Source organism: Scyliorhinus torazame, chromosome 29 (assembly GCF_047496885.1).
Source record: "Scyliorhinus torazame isolate Kashiwa2021f chromosome 29, sScyTor2.1, whole genome shotgun sequence".
NCBI classification, from domain to species: domain Eukaryota; kingdom Metazoa; phylum Chordata; class Chondrichthyes; order Carcharhiniformes; family Scyliorhinidae; genus Scyliorhinus; species Scyliorhinus torazame.
The window spans coordinates 27,525,108-27,541,433 of record NC_092735.1 but is presented as its reverse complement, the minus strand read 5'-3'; the positions used below and the strand labels follow the sequence as shown (position 1 = coordinate 27,541,433).

Here is a 16,326-nt window from a genome sequence, read left to right as displayed (position 1 = left end):
CAGCTCACCCTCCCTCCCAGCTTTGTGTCATCTGCAAATCTGAAGATCAGGGGCTGCATTCTCCAACAATGGGGCTTTGTCCCCACGCCGGCGTAACAACGCTGTCGTTTCACTCTGGACTTTCCTTAAGAAAATCCTGAACGATTCTCCTACCTGCAGGGGGCTGGCAGGGCCCCGGAGAGCTCCTCGCAGCTCTGGCTGCGGATACGGACCCCCGCACCTCCGGTTGGGAGTCTGCGCATGCGCACGGCGGTGGCCTGGAGCGACTGCACCGAACGCAATGGCGCACTCGGACCGCGGACCGACACCGACAAGATGGGGCGCGCCTGTGGATCGGAGCCGCCCGATCGCTGCCCTGGCCGCCCATGAGGACCCCCCCTGGTGCTTGATCCTCCCGCTCCCACCCCCCCCAAACCAGGGCGGCCGCGGACTGAGTCCGCAGCCGTCACCCGAGGCCAGTTTTGACCGGAGAATTGCTGCGGGGGTCCTCTGTCAATGGCCCCCCCCCCCCCCCCCCCCAGCCTCGCCGCGTAATCCGCGCGCGCGCGATTCTCCGGGGACCGGCGCCGGCTACGATTTCCGCGTAAAGATCGATTCTCCGCCCCGGAGCCAAACGCGATTTCAGCGCCGGGCTGCGGGGAAACCAGCCCATTACATTTTGTTCCCTCATCTAAATCATTAATATATATATTGTGAATAGCTGGAGGTGATAGAATCCCTGCAGTGCAGAAGGATGCCATTCGGGCCATCAAGTCTACACAACCCTCCGAAAGTGCACCCTCTCCAGGCCCACTCCCCCGCCATATCCATGCAACCCCATAACCCCACCTAATCTTTTGGACACTAAGTTACTGGGTTATGGGGATAGGGTGGAGGTGTTGACCTTGGGTAGGGTGCTCTTTCCAAGAGCCGGTGCAGACTCGATGGGCTGAATGGCCTCCTTCTGCACTGTAAATTCTATGATAATGATAAGGGGCAATTTAGCTTGGCCACTCCACGTGTGGGCAGCACGGTAGCATAGTGGTTAGCACTGTGGTTTCACAACACCAGGGTCCCAGGTTCGATTCCCTGCTGGGTCACTGGCTGTGCGGAGTCTGCACGTTCTCCCCGTATCTGAGTGGGTTTCCTCCGGGTGCTCCGGTTTACTCCCACAGTCCAAAGATGTGCAGGTTAGGTGGATTGGGCATGGTAAATTGCCCTTAGTGCCCAAAAAAGGTTAGGAGCGGTTATTGGGTTCGGGAGATAGGGTGGAAGTGAGGGCTTAAGTGGGTCGGTGCAGACTCGATGGGCCGAATGGCCTCCTTCTGCACTGTATGTTCTATGTTCCACCTAACCTGCACATCTTTGGACTGTGGGAGGAAACCGGAGCACCCGGAGGAAACCCATGCAAACACAGGGAGAACGTGCAGACTCCACACAGACACATAAGGCCATAACTGAACCTGAGTCCCTGGTGCTGTGAGGCAACAGTGCTGACCACTGTGCCAGCATGTAGGCCTCCCCGAGATGGCGCGCGCCTGTGGATCTGAGCCGCCCGATCGCTGCCCTGGCCGCCCATGAGGAACCCCCGGTGCTTGATCCTCCCTGGGGGACTCCGCCTCTGGCTCCACCAGGGAGCCGTATATAAGGTGACGCCCTGGAGGTGGCACTCAGTAAGCACACGTCTCGGTCACTGGCTAGTTCTCTGCTTATTAAAGCCTTCATTTACCATTCTACACTCTTGTGTCGTTATTGAGGGTGCTACATACTCCTAATCCCATGTGCTTTAATTTTACACTCTAATTTCTTATGCGGGACTTTATCATAAGCTGCTGAAAGTCCAAATGAACCACATCCTCCTCATCAACTCTATTAGTTACATCCTTGAAGAATTCGGTAGATTTGTCAAGCAGGATTTCCCCTTCATAAATCCATGCTGGCTCTGTCCAATCCTGCCACTGTTTTCTAAGTGCTCGGCTCTAAAGTCTTTGACAATGGACTCTAGAATTTTCCCCACTACCGATGTCAGGTTGACTGGTCTATAATTCCCTGTTTTCTCTCTGCCTCCCTTTTTAAACAGTGGAGTTACATTAGCTACCCTCCAATCTGCAGGAACGGTTCCAGAGTCTATAGAATCTTGGAAGATGACCACCAATGCATCCACTATTTCCAGAACCACTTCCTTAACTACTCTGGGGTGTAGATTATCAAGCCCTGGGGATTTATCAGCCTTCAGTCCCATTAATTTTCCCAACGCCATTTCCCTACTAATACTGATTTCCTTCAGTTCCTCGCCCTCACTGAACCCTGTTTCTCCCCAACAATTTTGGTATGCTTTGTGTGTCCTCCTTTGTGAAGACAGAGCCAAAGCATGTATTTAGTTGCTCAGCCATTTCTTTGTTCCCCATTATAAATTCCCCAGTTTCTGACTAAGGGACCTGCATTTATCTTCACCAATCCTTTTCTCTTCACGTACCTCCAGAAACTTTTACAGTCAATTTTTATGTTCCCTGCAAGCTCACTCTGGTACTCTATTTTCCCCTTCTTTGCTGAAATTGAAACTGCTCCCAATCCTCTGATCCGTTGTTTTTCCTGGCCAATTTGTATGGTTCTTCCTTGGATCTAATACTATCTCTAATTTCCCTTGTAAGGCATGGATTGGCCACCTTTCCTGTATACTTTAATGCATGACAGGAATAAACAATTGTCACAGTTCCCCGATGTGCTCCTTGAATGTTTGCCACTGCCTATCCACAGTCACTCGTTTAAGTTTGGTTTTCCATTAAATCATAGTCAACGTGCGCCTCATATCATCGTACTTTCCTTTATTAAGATTCAGGAGCCTAGTCTCAGAATCAACTACTTCACTCTCCACCTTGATGAAAAATTCTATCATATTATGTTCGCTGGTCCCCTCGGATCTCACACAACTCGATTGCCAATGATTCCATTCTCATTACACAGAACCCAGTCTAGGATGGCCTGTTCTCTAGTTGGTTCCTCAATGTATGGTCAAGGAAATCATCCCGTAAACACTCCAGAAATTCCTCCTCTACGGTTGTGTGACTAATTTGATTTGCCCAATCTATATGTAGATTAAAATCGCCCATAATCACAGCTGTTCCTTTATCGCATGTGTTTCCTGTTTAATGCCATTCCCAACATCACCACTACAGTTTGAGAGTCTATATACAACCCCCACTAATGTTTTTTGCCCCTTGGTGTTTCCCAGCTTTACCCATACAGATTCCACATTGTCGGAGCTAATCGACGGATTCTCCGCTCCCCCCCCCGCCACCGCCGGGTCGGAGAATCGCCGGGGGGCGGCGTGAATCCCGCCCCCGCCGGCTGCCGAATTCTCCGGCGACGGGGATTTGGCGGGGGCGGGAATCCGGTTCTCCGGCCCGCGATGGGCCAAGTGGCCGCCCGTTTTAGGCCGGTCCCGCCGGCGTAAATTACAACAGGTACTTACTGGCGGGCCCTGGCTGCGTGGGCTGCCTCCGGGGTCCTCGGGGGGGGGGGGGGGGGGGGGGGGGGGTTGCGAGGGGCCTGGCCCGCGGATTGTCCCCATGGTGGCCTGGCCCGCGATCGGTGCCCACCGATCCACGGGCGGGCTTGTGCCGTGGGGGCACTCTATTCCTCCGCGTCGGCTGCTGTGGTCCTCCGCGATTGCCGGTGCGGAGATGAACCTTCCCTGCGCATGCACTGGGATGACGCCAGCACACGCTGGTGCTCCCGCGCATGTGCCAACTCGCAGTGGCCGGCGGAGGCCCTTTGACGCCGGTTGGCGTGGTGCCAAGCCCCTTCCCCGCCGGCCGGCGCGGTGCTAACCACGCAGGCGCCGGCCTAGCCCCTGAAGGTACGGAGGATTCCGCACCTTTTGGGTGGCCCGACGCTGGAGTGGTTCACGCCACTCCTTCCCGCCAGAGTTGCCCGCCCCGCCGGTTCCCACAGAATCCCGCCCAATATCTTTCCTCACTGTTGCATTAATTTCCTCTTCAAAGACAGGAATGGAATTCTTCCACCTTTTCCTCTTTGTCTGTCCTACCTAAATACTGAACACCCCTAGACATTCAGTTCCCATCCCTGGTCACCCTGCAGCCATCTCTCCGTAATCCCGATTATATCATATCCGTTTAGGTCTATTCCCGCTTTATTTCGAACGCTCCACACGTTAAGGCACAAAGCCTTTAAGCTTGTCTGTTTAACAATACCTGTCCCACTCGCAATATTTTTCACTATGACCCCGTTTGAATTTGGCCCTTGGTTTCTCTGCCAATCGCTTTTATTATTCCCCATTCTGTCTTTTGTTTTTGTCCCTGTTTCCTCCTCCTTTGACTCCTTGCGTAGGTTCCCATCCCCCCCAACCTTTTTAGTTTAAACTCTCCCCAGCCAGACTAGTAGTAAGTAAACCCCCCCCCCTCCTCCCCAGCAAGGACATCAGTCCCGGTCCTGCCCTGGTGTGACCCATCCAGTTTGTACAGGTCTCACCTCCTCGATAACCGGTCCCAATGCCCCAGGAATATGAAACCCTGCCCCTTGCACCATCTCTTCAGCCACATATTCATCCAATATATTCTGCTATTTCTACTCTGACTAGCACCTGGCACTGGAAGTAATCCTGAGATCACTACCTTTGAGGCTCGACTTCTTGGGGCGCGATTCTCCGACCCCCCACCGGGACGGAGAATCGCCGGGGGCTGGCGTGAGTCCTGCCCCCGCCGTGTCCCGAATTCTCCGCCACCAGAGATTCGGCGGGGGCGGGAATCGCGCCGCGCCGGTCGGCGGGCCCCCCCCCCCGGGCGATTCTCCGGCCCGCGATGGGCCGAAGTCCCGCCGCTGTCAACCCTCTCCCGCCGGCGTGGATTAAGCCACCTTTTGAACGGCGGGACAAGGCGGCGCGGGCAGGCTCCGGGGTCCTGGTGGGGGGGGGGGCGATCTGGCCCCGGGGGGCTGCCCCCACGGTGGCTTGGCCCGTGATCGGGGCCCACCGATCCGCGGGCGGGCCTGTGCCGTGGGGGCACTCTTTTCCTTCCGCCTTCGCCATGGTCTTCACTATGGCGGAGGCGGAAGAGACCCCCCTCCCCTGCGCATGCGCGGGGATGACGTCAGCAGCCGCTGACGCTCCTGCGCATGCGTCGCCCGGCGAAGACCTTTCCCGCCAGCCGGTGGAGCGGAAACCGCTCCTGCGCGGGCCTAGCCCCTCAAGGTGAGGGCTTGGCCCCTAAAGGTGCAGAGACTGCCGCACCTTTGGGTCGGCGCGACGCCGGTGTGGTTCCCACCACTCCATTACGCCGGGACCCCCCGCCCCGCCGGGTAGGGGAGAATCCCACCCCTTAACTTTCTTCCTAACTCCCTATATTCTGCTTTTAGGACCGGATCCCTTTGTTTTTTAACCTATGCACCAGCACAACATTAACTTGCATTTAGATAGCGCCTTTAACGGAGTAAATGTCCGACGGATCTTCACAGGAAAGTTACCAAACAGAATTTGACGCAAAAGGTGTGTGAACGATTTGGATTTAAAGGAAGGTCTCACAGGAGGGAAGTGGAATAAAGAGGCAGAGAATTCCGGAGTTGAGAGGGCCTGGAAGACAAGGCCACCATTGGTGAATCAATGGAAATTGGGGAGGCTTAAGAGACCAGAATTGGAAGAGAACAGAATCAGAAAGTCTCTACAGTGCATAAAGAGGCCATTTGGCCCATCGGGTCTGCACCGACCCTTGGAAAGAGCACCCTAGCTAGGCCCACACCCTGAACCGTAACCCAGTAACCCCACCTACATTTTGGACACTCAGGGGCAATTTAACATGGTCAATCCGCCTAACCTGCACTTTTTTGGACTGTGGGAGGAAACCGGAGCACCCGGGGGAAACCCACGCAGACACGGGGAGAACGTGCAGACTCCGCACAGACAGCCACCCGAGGCGGGAATTGAACTCGGGTCCCTGATGCTGTGAGGCAGCAGTGCTAACCACTGCGCCACCGTGCTGCCCCAGTATTTAGTAGGCAAGCAATTAGCTGATAGCTTACATGGTAAAATTGGGTGAGGTTTGATTCCTAAATTACTGGTAAAGCTTCCTGAGTTCAGTGCAATAAGAATGAAAATGGTCTGAATCTGGCGCTTTCAATGACAACGCCATTCAGCTGTCCGACTAATAAATGGAGCCTCCTCTGAGGACGCACGGTAGCACAGTGGTTGGCATTATAGCTTCGCAGCTCCAGGTCCCAGGTTCGATACCCGGCTTGGGTGACTGTCTGTGTGGAGTCTGCACGTTCTCCCCGTGTCTGCGGGGGTTTCCTCCGGGTGCTCCGGTTTCCTCCCACAAGTCCAAAGATGTGCAGGTTAGGTGGATTGGCCATGATAAATTGCCCTTAGTGTCCAAAAAAAAGGGTAGGTGGGGCTACTGGGTTCCGGGGATAGGGTGGAGGCGTGGGCCTAAGTCGGGTGCTCTTTCCAAGGGCCGCTGCAGACTCGATGGGCCGAATGGCCTCCTCCTGCACTGTAAGTTCTACGATCCAGATAAAAACACACCATTCAGCCATTTTCATCCATGGAATCCCTGCAGTGCAGAAAGAGACCAATGCCGAGATCGAACCCGGGTCCCTGGCGCTGTGAGGCAGCAGTGTTAACCGCTGTGCCACCGTGCTATCCCTGAACCATTCGTTTTTGCAAAGAGTTCCCTGCGTTTATCGCCCATTGATACAAGTGACTGGTTTTCCCGGTCACTTCTGTGGGTTGTTAAGGGTCAGCCTCGTTGGTTTGGGACTACAGTCGCATGTGGGCCAGACTGGTTAAGGGTGGCAGATTGCCTTCGTTAAAAAGGACATTAGCGAGCCAGTGTTTTTACTAAGAAGACCTGACAGTCTCACTGCCACCTTTATAGAATTCCGGAATATGGGAAGCTGAACTCAAGTTCTCGAGCTGCCCTGATGGGATTTGGAACCCGCGCTGTCAACGGATTATTAATTCGGGCTCAAGCGGGTCACTTGTCCAGCCACGCAACGCGGGCGGAGGCCTTGTGCAGCAGTGGGCATAGCTTACCTGCCTCTCCCTCCGGCACCACTTCACATCCCACGTACCTGATGGCCATGAAGGTTGCATCCGTAACACGGACACGCGAGCTGATCGTGACCTTGTCACATCCCCGCCACAGCAGCCAATGGCATTTGAGTTCAATTTAGTCATTAACGTGGCACTTAAAGCTAGCCTCAGCAACGATGACCGGAAAAACTGTTGAATTAATAGTTTTTTTAAAAACCATCTGGTTCACTAATGTCCATCAGCGAAGGAAATCTGCTGTCTTCACCCGGTCTGGCCTACACGTGACTCCAGACCCACGTAGCGATGTGGTTGACTCTTAACCTCCCCTCTCTGAAATGGCCGAGCGAAGCACTCGGTTGTAGGTAGCTCCCCATCACCTGCTCAAGGGCAATAAATGCCGGTCCTTCCCACAAGGTGGGGCTAGTTAGGCTGAGGTTGTTCTCCTTAGAGCAGAGAAGACGGAGGGTGAGCGGGACCTGATTGAGGTGTACAAAATTATGAGGGACATAGATAGGTTAGATAAGAAGAAACTTTTGCCCTTAGCGGAGGGGTCAATGACCAGGGGGCATGGATTTAAGGTAAGAGGCTGGGGATTCATAGGGCATTTGTATACTCTCGCGCAGAGAGTGGTGGGAATCTGGAACTCGCTGCTTGAAAGGGTGATAGAGGCGGGAACCCTCACAACATTTAAGAAGCATTTTATTTTTATTTTTAAAAAAATAATTTTTATTAAAGTTTTCACAAAATATCAACAACAAAATGTAAAAGGAACCCAATAGAATTAAATACAAAACAAAACAACCCCGTGCCCCCCTCCCCTATATATAAATAATAAATTAACACCCCGAATTAACACATAGCAAACATAGCAAATATATACACCCCCTCAGATCCCCCAGTATAGACAAACAAAAATAAAATAGAACCCACCCCCCTCCTCCCCGGGCTGCTGCTGCCATTGACCAATGTCTACCGTTCTGCCAGGAAGTCCAAGAACGGTTGCCACCACCTGAAAAACCCTTGCACCGATCCCCTTAAGGCAAATTTCTCCAATTTAATAAACCCCGCCATGTCGTTGATCCAGGATTCCACGCTTGGGAGCCGTCCATCCTTCCACTGAAGAAGAATCCTTCGCCGGGCTACCAGGGACGCAAATGCCAGAATACCGGCCTCTTTCGCCCCCTGCACTCCCGGCTCCCCGCAACCCCAAATATTGCGAGCCCCCAGCCCGGTTTGACCCTGGATCCTACCACCCTCGACACCGTCCTCGCTACGCCCTTCCAAAATTCCTCCAGCGCTGGGCATGCCCAAAACATATGGGTGTGGTTTGCTGGGCTCCCTGAGCACCTAACACACCTGTCCTCACCCCCCAAAAACCGGCTCATCCTTGTCCTGGTCATGTGTGCCCCGTGCAGCATCTTAAGCTGTATGAGGCTGAGCCTCGCGCACAAAGAGGAAGAGTTCACCCTCCCAAGGGCATCTGCCCACGTCCCCTCAACGATCTCCTCCCCCAACTCCTCCTCCCACTTACCTTTCAGCTCCTCCACTGAGCCTCCTCCTCCTCCTGCATCACCTGGTATGTTGCCGAGATCTTCCCCTCTCCAACCCACACCCCCGAGAGCACCCTGTCCTGTACCGAGCGTGGCAGCAGCAGCGGGAATTCCACCACTTGACGTCTGGCAAACGCCCTTACCTGTAGATACCTAAAGGTGTTCCCCGGGGGGGAACCTGTACTTCTCCTCCAGCTCACCCAGGCTCGCAAACTTCCCATCCACAAACAGATCCCCCAACCTTCTTATCCCTGCCCTGTGCCAACCCGAAAACCCTCCATCTATTCTCCCTGGGACAAACCGGTGGTTCCCCCGTATCGGGGTCCACACCGAGGCCCCCACTTACCCCCTGTGTCGCCTCCATTGCCCCCAGATTTTGAGGGTAGCCGCCACCACCGGGCTCGTGGTACACCTCATTGGAGGGAGCGGCAGCGGCGCCGTTGCCCACACCTCCAGACTCGTACCCTCACAAGACGCCGTCTCCAACCTCTTCCATGCAGCCCCCTCCATCACCCACTTGCGCACCATCACAGCATTGGCAGCCCAGTAGCACCCACAGAGGTTGGGCAGCGCCAGTTCCCCCCCTATCTCTACTCCGCTCCAGGAACACCCTTCTCACCCTCAGAGTCCCTCACGCCCACACAAGCCCCGTTCTGCTCCTGTTGACCCGCCTAAAGAAGGCCTTCGGGATAAGAATGGGGAGGTACTGGAACAGGAACAAAAACCTTGGGAGCACCGTCACTTGACTGACTGCACCCTACCCGCCAGGGACAGCGGCAACGCGTCCCACCTCTTGAACTCCTCCTCCATCCTCCTCCATTTGCTCCACCAGCCTCGTGAAATTAAGTCGTTGCAGGGCCCCCCAGCTCCTGTCCACCTGGACCCCCAAATACCTGAAGCTCCTCTCCGCCCTTTTTAGTGGGAGCTCGCCAATCCCCCTCGCCTGGCCCCCTGGGTGAACCACGAACAACTCGCTCTTCCCCAGGTTGAGCTTGTACCCCGAGAAATCCCCGAACTCCCTGAGGATCCTCATTACCTCCGGCATTCCCCCCACCGGGTCCGCCACATATAGCAGCAAGTCGTCCGCGTAGAGCGACACCCTCTGCTCCTCCCCACCCCGCACCAACCCCCTCCAGTTCCTCGGCTCCCTCAGTGCCAGAGCCAGGGGTTTAAGAAGCATTTTAGATGAACACTTGAAACGCCAAAGCATTTCATACAAGGCTACAGACAAAGTGCTGGAAAACGGGGTGAGAACAAATGGGCGCTTGATGGCCGCCGCAGACACGATGGGCCGAATAGCCTCTTTCTCTGCTGTAAGACTCTGTGGCTCTACCGCCCTATCTCAAGAGCGATTTTTTTTTTTTTTAACTGCGTTCCCAGGGAATTGCAATGGTTGTTCTTAAATTCCCCCGAATCCTGTCTAATAAAAGCCACGGTGATGTAGAGTTTTGAAGCTGGAGCAGAAAAAGGTGGCAAACGCTGGCCACTAGGCGACGCTGTAGAGCAGGTTTCTGAACTGCTCCCTCGAACATGAGCAGCCATGTCGTCTGCATACTCCCCATTTTACTGGTTACTGTTGGCAATTATTTCACCTTGTTAGACTTTGGTATTGATTTTAAAAAAACGTTAATCACATAGATATGGGATGAACGAGTTGCTCTGATGGCTGCATGGTTTATTGCATTATTTTTTTAAAAATTTAGATTACCCAATACATTTTTTCCCCCAATTAAGGGGTAATTTAGTGTGGCCAATCCACCTGCCCTGCACATCTTTTGGGTTGTGGGGGTGAGACCCACGCAGACACGGGGAGAATGTGCAAACTCCACACGGAGAGTGACCCGGGGCCGGGATCGAACCCGGGTCCTCAGCGTCGTGAGCCAGCAGTGCTAACCACTGCGCCGCCCTGCCGTCCCTGGTTTTACTGCTTTCCAGGGACTAAAGTGATTAAAAGTTATGGAGAGAGGCCAGACTTGCATTCCCTTGAATATCGAAGATTAAGGGGGTGGTGGGGGAATTTGGTGTTCCTGAAGTATTTTTCGCCGCATTTCTTCACACCCAGTTTTTCTTTTAATCCTTTGGGGAATGGTGCGGGAAGTGGTGGAAGGGTTCCCGAGCTAATTGTTACGAACGTTCCTTCCATAGGGTGACACGGTGGCGCGGCGGTTAGCACTGCTGCCTCACGGCGCCCAGGACCCGGGTTCGATCCCGGCCCCGGGTCACAGTCGGTGTGGAGTTTGCACATTCTCCCCGTGTCTGCGTGGGTCTCACCCCCACAACCCAAAGATGTGCAGGGTAGGTGGATTGGCCACGCTAAATTACCCCTTAATTGGGGAAAAAAATAATTGTGTACTTGTGGTAATACCAGGTATTGCGGTACCTGAGAGGTGGATGACCATTGGCTAGACCCAGGAGTCTACCATTGGCTGATGTACATAGCTCCGCCCTGAGAGGCGGAGTATAAGAACCGATGCCGTCCCAGCAGCCTTCACTTTCTGTATCGAAGCTGCTGGGGAAGAGTTCTAGCAGATTAAAGCCTATTAGTTATGACTCACCTTGTCTCGAGAGTAATTGATTGCGCATCAATATTCTAAATTTATAAAACAAAATGAATGTTCCTTCTATGGCCAACATGTCCTGGTGTAGGTCTCGTGCCTGGAGCGCCTGGCCCAGAGGTAGGGACACTACTACTGTGCAACAAGGCTTCCTTCCCTCGGGAGCATTAGTCCAGGCTTCTGGATTACTAGTTTTGTCCCATTACCGGTGTGCTAACATCGTCAGTGCATGATTATCAGTAAATGCTACAGTGCGGTGGTTGTGCTACTGAAGGGGGTGCGCAGTGATTAGCGTCCCTGTCTTTGAGCCAGACGTTCTGAGCCTGAGTCCCACTCCAGGCACATTCAAAACGTGGCCAGACAGGTTGAGTGTTAACCTCCAAATCCTTCCACCATGCCCCAGTGGCAGATGGTAAAGAGCAGGAGTTTGAACACCTGGACAGGTGTTTTAAGACGGAGCGTGGAATTCGCCAGCCCTTCCTCTCGGCGTGATCCTCCAGTCCTGCCGGAGGCTGACCCTCATTGCAGGGTCCCCGACAGCGGCACGGGCGAGCAACTTTGGCGGGACTGGGGAATTCTGCTCAGAGTCAATCGGGTCGATCGAGGAATCTCTTGCCTCTGGTTGGGGGAGACTTGAACTTGGGGATGGGGTTAACCTTAAAATTAGAGCCAGACCATACGGGGGTGATGTCAGGAAGCACCTTTTCATACAAAGCATCATGAAATCTAGAATGTTCTTTGTCTGTTGGCCATGGGAGGGAGTGCAGTGCAGAGATGCATTTAAGCATGAAGGGAAATGAAGGGGGCACCTAGTGGATTGGTCATGCTAAATTGCCCCTTAGTGTCCAGGGGTGTGCAAGATAGATGAGCTTACAGGGATAGAGCGGGGTAGTGGGCCTAGGTAGGGTGCTCTTTCAGAGAGTGGGTGCAGACTTGATGGGCCAAATTTACCAGAATGAAAGCTGGACGCTAAGGATTAAGCCTCAGGAGAGACAAAACAAGTTAGGGTTGGATTATCTGGAATTTAGAACGGTAAGGGACTATTTAATTGAAGTTTTCAAGCCAAATGAAGAACAGATGGGGCAGACAGAGAGAAACTATTTCCACTGGTTGAGGTGTCTAGGCTGGGACCCTCCCTGTGGAAAACGTAGCGAGCCATTCAACAGCCCAATGTCTTCGGTAGGAGCAAAGAATCCCACCCATAGCCTAAAACCGAGAGCCAGAACTTTGCAGGGGTGAAATTCTGTGAGTTACAACATTCTTCGGCAAACAACAATCAATCAATTGTTAGTTTTTGACCGCCGATCGATAGATTTTTGTTACCCAGTCGGTATTGAGGAATGTGGGGCAAAATGTGGCCTTAGGTCAAAGACCAGCCATGATCACGTTGAATGATGGAGCAGGATCGAGGGGCTGAATGGCCTCCTCCTATTCCATGACCACTGTGCATGGACTACACCGAGAGCATCTAATGTCTGTCATGTTAAAATGTGTGCCTCGCTAAAATGATCTTCTTTAACGCCCCTCTCTCTTTCAGCCCACAGAGAGATCTGGATGGTTTGGCCAAGAATCATTGATAAATTATGAATGGAAGCGATGATGATGATGATGATGATGAAGGCATATCGAACACAGAGGATGAGATTCAACGTTGGCAGGACTGTTAGCCGTTTCGTAGTTTTGACCCTTTGGACTTTGTCACTACTGAGTGGGGTGGTCCAGTCTCACGTTTGCCCCAAGGGCTGTTCCTGCAGCAACCAGTTTAGCAAGGTGATCTGTACCCGCTACGAGCTGCGGGAGGTCCCTGACAGCATCTCCACCAACACCCGTTACCTTAACCTGCAGGAGAACATTATCCAGGTCATCAAGGCGGACACCTTCAAGCAGCTGCGACACCTGGAGATCCTGCAGCTGAGCAAGAATCTGATTCGGCAAGTGGAGGTCGGTGCCTTCAATGGTCTCACCAACCTCAACACGCTGGAGCTCTTTGACAACCGGCTCACCACCGTGCCCAGCGGGGCCTTTGAGTATCTGTCGAAGCTTCGGGAACTTTGGCTGAGGAACAATCCCATCGAGAGCATCCCGTCCTACGCCTTCAACCGGGTGCCCTCGCTGCGGCGCCTGGACCTGGGCGAGCTGAAGAAGCTGGAGTACATCTCCGACGCGGCCTTCGAGGGGCTGATCAACCTGAGGTACCTCAACCTGGGAATGTGCAACTTGGTGGAGATCCCCAACCTCACGCCCCTCATCAAGCTGGAGGAGTTGGAGCTGTCGGGCAACCGGCTGGAGGCGATCCAGCCTGGCTCCTTCCAGGGCCTCACCAACCTGCGCAAGTTGTGGCTCATGCACGCCCAGATTCAACTGATAGAGCGCAACGCCTTTGATGACCTCCAGTCACTGGAGGAGCTCAACCTGTCGCACAACAACTTGACGTCGCTGCCCCACGACCTGTTCACGCCCTTGCACCGGCTGGAACGGGTCCACCTCAATCACAACCCGTGGCACTGCAACTGTGACGTCCTGTGGCTCAGCTGGTGGCTCAAGGAGACGGTGCCCAGCAACACCACCTGCTGCGCCCGCTGCCACTCGCCGCCCAACCTGAAGGCCCGCTACATCGGCGAGCTGGACCAGAGCCACTTCACGTGCTACGCGCCTGTCATTGTCGAGCCCCCCACCGACCTCAACGTGACCGAGGGCATGGCGGCCGAGCTCAAGTGCCGGGCGGCCACCTCTATGACCTCGGTCAACTGGATGACCCCCAACGGCACGCTGATGACCCACGGCTCGTACCGGGTGCGTATCTCGGTGCTGCACGACGGCACGCTCAACTTCACCAACGTGACGGTGCAGGACACAGGCCTGTACACCTGCCTGGTCAGTAACTCTGCCGGCAACGCCACTGCCTCGGCCACCCTCAACGTCTCGGCCGTGGACAGCAGCAACAGCTACAGTTACTTCACCACGGTGACGGTGGAGACGGTAGAGGTGGTGGACGAGCCCAAGTCGACAGAGCGCGAGCCTGGGCCTACCCCCTCCGGCCACTGGGAGACGCCGTACTCCACCACCTCCCTCACCCCCCGCAGCACCAAGTCCACCGAGAAGGCCTTCACGGTGCCCATCACCACGGAGATGACCGACAACATCATGGCGGGCCTGGATGACGTGATGAAGACCACCAAGATCATCATCGGCTGCTTCGTCGCCATCACCTTCATGGCCGCCGTCATGCTGATCATCTTCTACAAGCTGCGCAAGCAGCACCAACTCCACAAGCACCACGGCCAGACCCGCACCATCGAGATCATCAACGTGGAGGACGACATGGCGGAGGCCACGCCCGGCGACAGCTGCCTGACCCTCCCGGCCGTCGACCACGAGCATCTCAACCACTACACGGCCTACAAGGCCCACTACAACAATAACACCACCGCTGCCGGTGTCGGGGGAGGAGGCGGCGCCCTGAACTGCACCAAAAACCCGCTTCACAACTCTGTGCACGAACCGCTACTCTTTAAATCCAGCTCAAAAGAGAACGTGCAAGAGACGCAGATTTAGTGGCGGAGCCGCTGGTCTCTCAACTCGATGCTTAAGTGGAAAAGATACATTTTTTTAAAAACACAGCGAAGGGGAATGAGTAGCTGGCCGCAGAACTGAACGTTTTATTGCACCTCCAACTCTCGCCCCCTCCGATCCGCCACCCCCATCACCCTTCCCATCCCACCCTCTTCCCCCGAATTACTGGTTTGGCAGATTAAGGTGTGTAGCTGTCAATCAGTCCACTTTACTGACTTCTACAAATGGACCCACAGTCCCAGGCTAGGCCGGCAATCATTTGCATTCTCTCTCCCTCTCTTTCTCTCTCTCTCCTTCTCTCTCTCCTTCTCTCTCTGTCCCTCCCTCTCTCTGCAGGTCCATTTCCTCACTGGGCTATCATTTGCATTGTTTCCAATGGCCCGTTTGCTCAACTTTGCCATTTGCAGTGTCCCATCAATCCCACATTCTGACTCTATCCTGTCCGGATTGGCAGCCATTTGCAGTGTCCCATCAGTCCCACACTCTGACTCTATCCTGTCCAGACTGGCAGCCATTTGCAGTGTCCCATCAATCCCACATTCTGACTCTATCCTGTCCAGACTGGCAGCCATTTGCAGTGTCCCATCAGTCCCACATTCTGACTCTAACCTGTCCAGACTGGCAGCCATTTGCAGTGTCCCATCAGTCCCACACTCTGACTCTATCCTGTCCAGACTGGCAGCCATTTGCAGTGTCCCATCAGTCCCACACTCTGACTCTGTCCTGTCCAGACTGGCAGCCATTTGCAGTGTCCCATCAATCCCACATTCTGACTCTATCCTGTCCAGACTGGCAGCCATTTGCAGTGTCCCATCAGTCCCGCATTCTGACTCTATCCTGTCCAGACTGGCAGCCATTTGCAGTGTCCCATCAGTCCCACATTCTGACTCTATCCTGTCCAGACTGGCAGCCATTTGCAGTGTCCCATCAGTCCCACACTCTGACTCTGTCCTGTCCAGACTGGCAGCCATTTGCAGTGTCCCATCAATCCCACATTCTGACTCTATCCTGTCCAGACTGGCAGCCATTTGCAGTGTCCCATCAGTCCCACATTCTGACTCTAACCTGTCCAGACTGGCAGCCATTTGCAGTGTCCCATCAATCCCACATTCTGACTCTATCCTGTCCAGACTGGCAGCCATTTGCAGTGTCCCATCAATCCCACATTCTGACTCTATCCTGTCCAGACTGGCAGCCATTTGCAGTGTCCCATCAATCCCACATTCTGACTCTATCCTGTCCAGACTGGCAGCCATTTGCAGTGTCCAATCAGTCCCACATTCTGACTCTACCCTGTCCAGCCTGGCAGCCATTTGCAGTGTCCCACAAGTCGAAGCCAGCGTTGCCTCTTCACATCCCATTTCACTATCTACTTTCCTGACTCTTCCCTCCGGATTGCAGCCATTCACAATCACCAGTGAATAACCTGGCTGACCTTCCAAATGACCCCAAAATTCAAGAGGCCAGTGCACATCTAACCGAGACATGTGAGATAATCATCACGGGAAATCAGGAGGCCCGGTAGCGTCTTAGCCCGGCCAGACGCTGATGCATTTCCATTTGTGTTATGCAAACGAGTCAGATTCCAAGATCGCCCTCCGGCGGTCTGTCCGTGGATGCTTCA

At 54.1% G+C, this 16,326-nt stretch overlaps 1 protein-coding gene across 5 annotated transcripts in view; it reads left to right on the top strand.

Moving 5' to 3' along the window:
* Positions 1–15,034, top strand: part of lrrc4ba (leucine rich repeat containing 4Ba) — a 257,493-nt gene extending 242,459 nt beyond the window's left edge. For all 5 annotated transcript variants that reach the window (XM_072492277.1, XM_072492276.1, XM_072492278.1 and 2 more), the window contains exon 2: positions 12,667–15,034. In XM_072492277.1, the coding sequence (XP_072348378.1) occupies positions 12,717–14,684 (1,968 nt within the window). In that variant the 5' untranslated portion in view covers positions 12,667–12,716 and the 3' untranslated portion in view covers positions 14,685–15,034. The remainder of the gene's footprint in view (positions 1–12,666) is intronic.
* Positions 15,035–16,326: the final 1,292 nt, after the last annotated feature.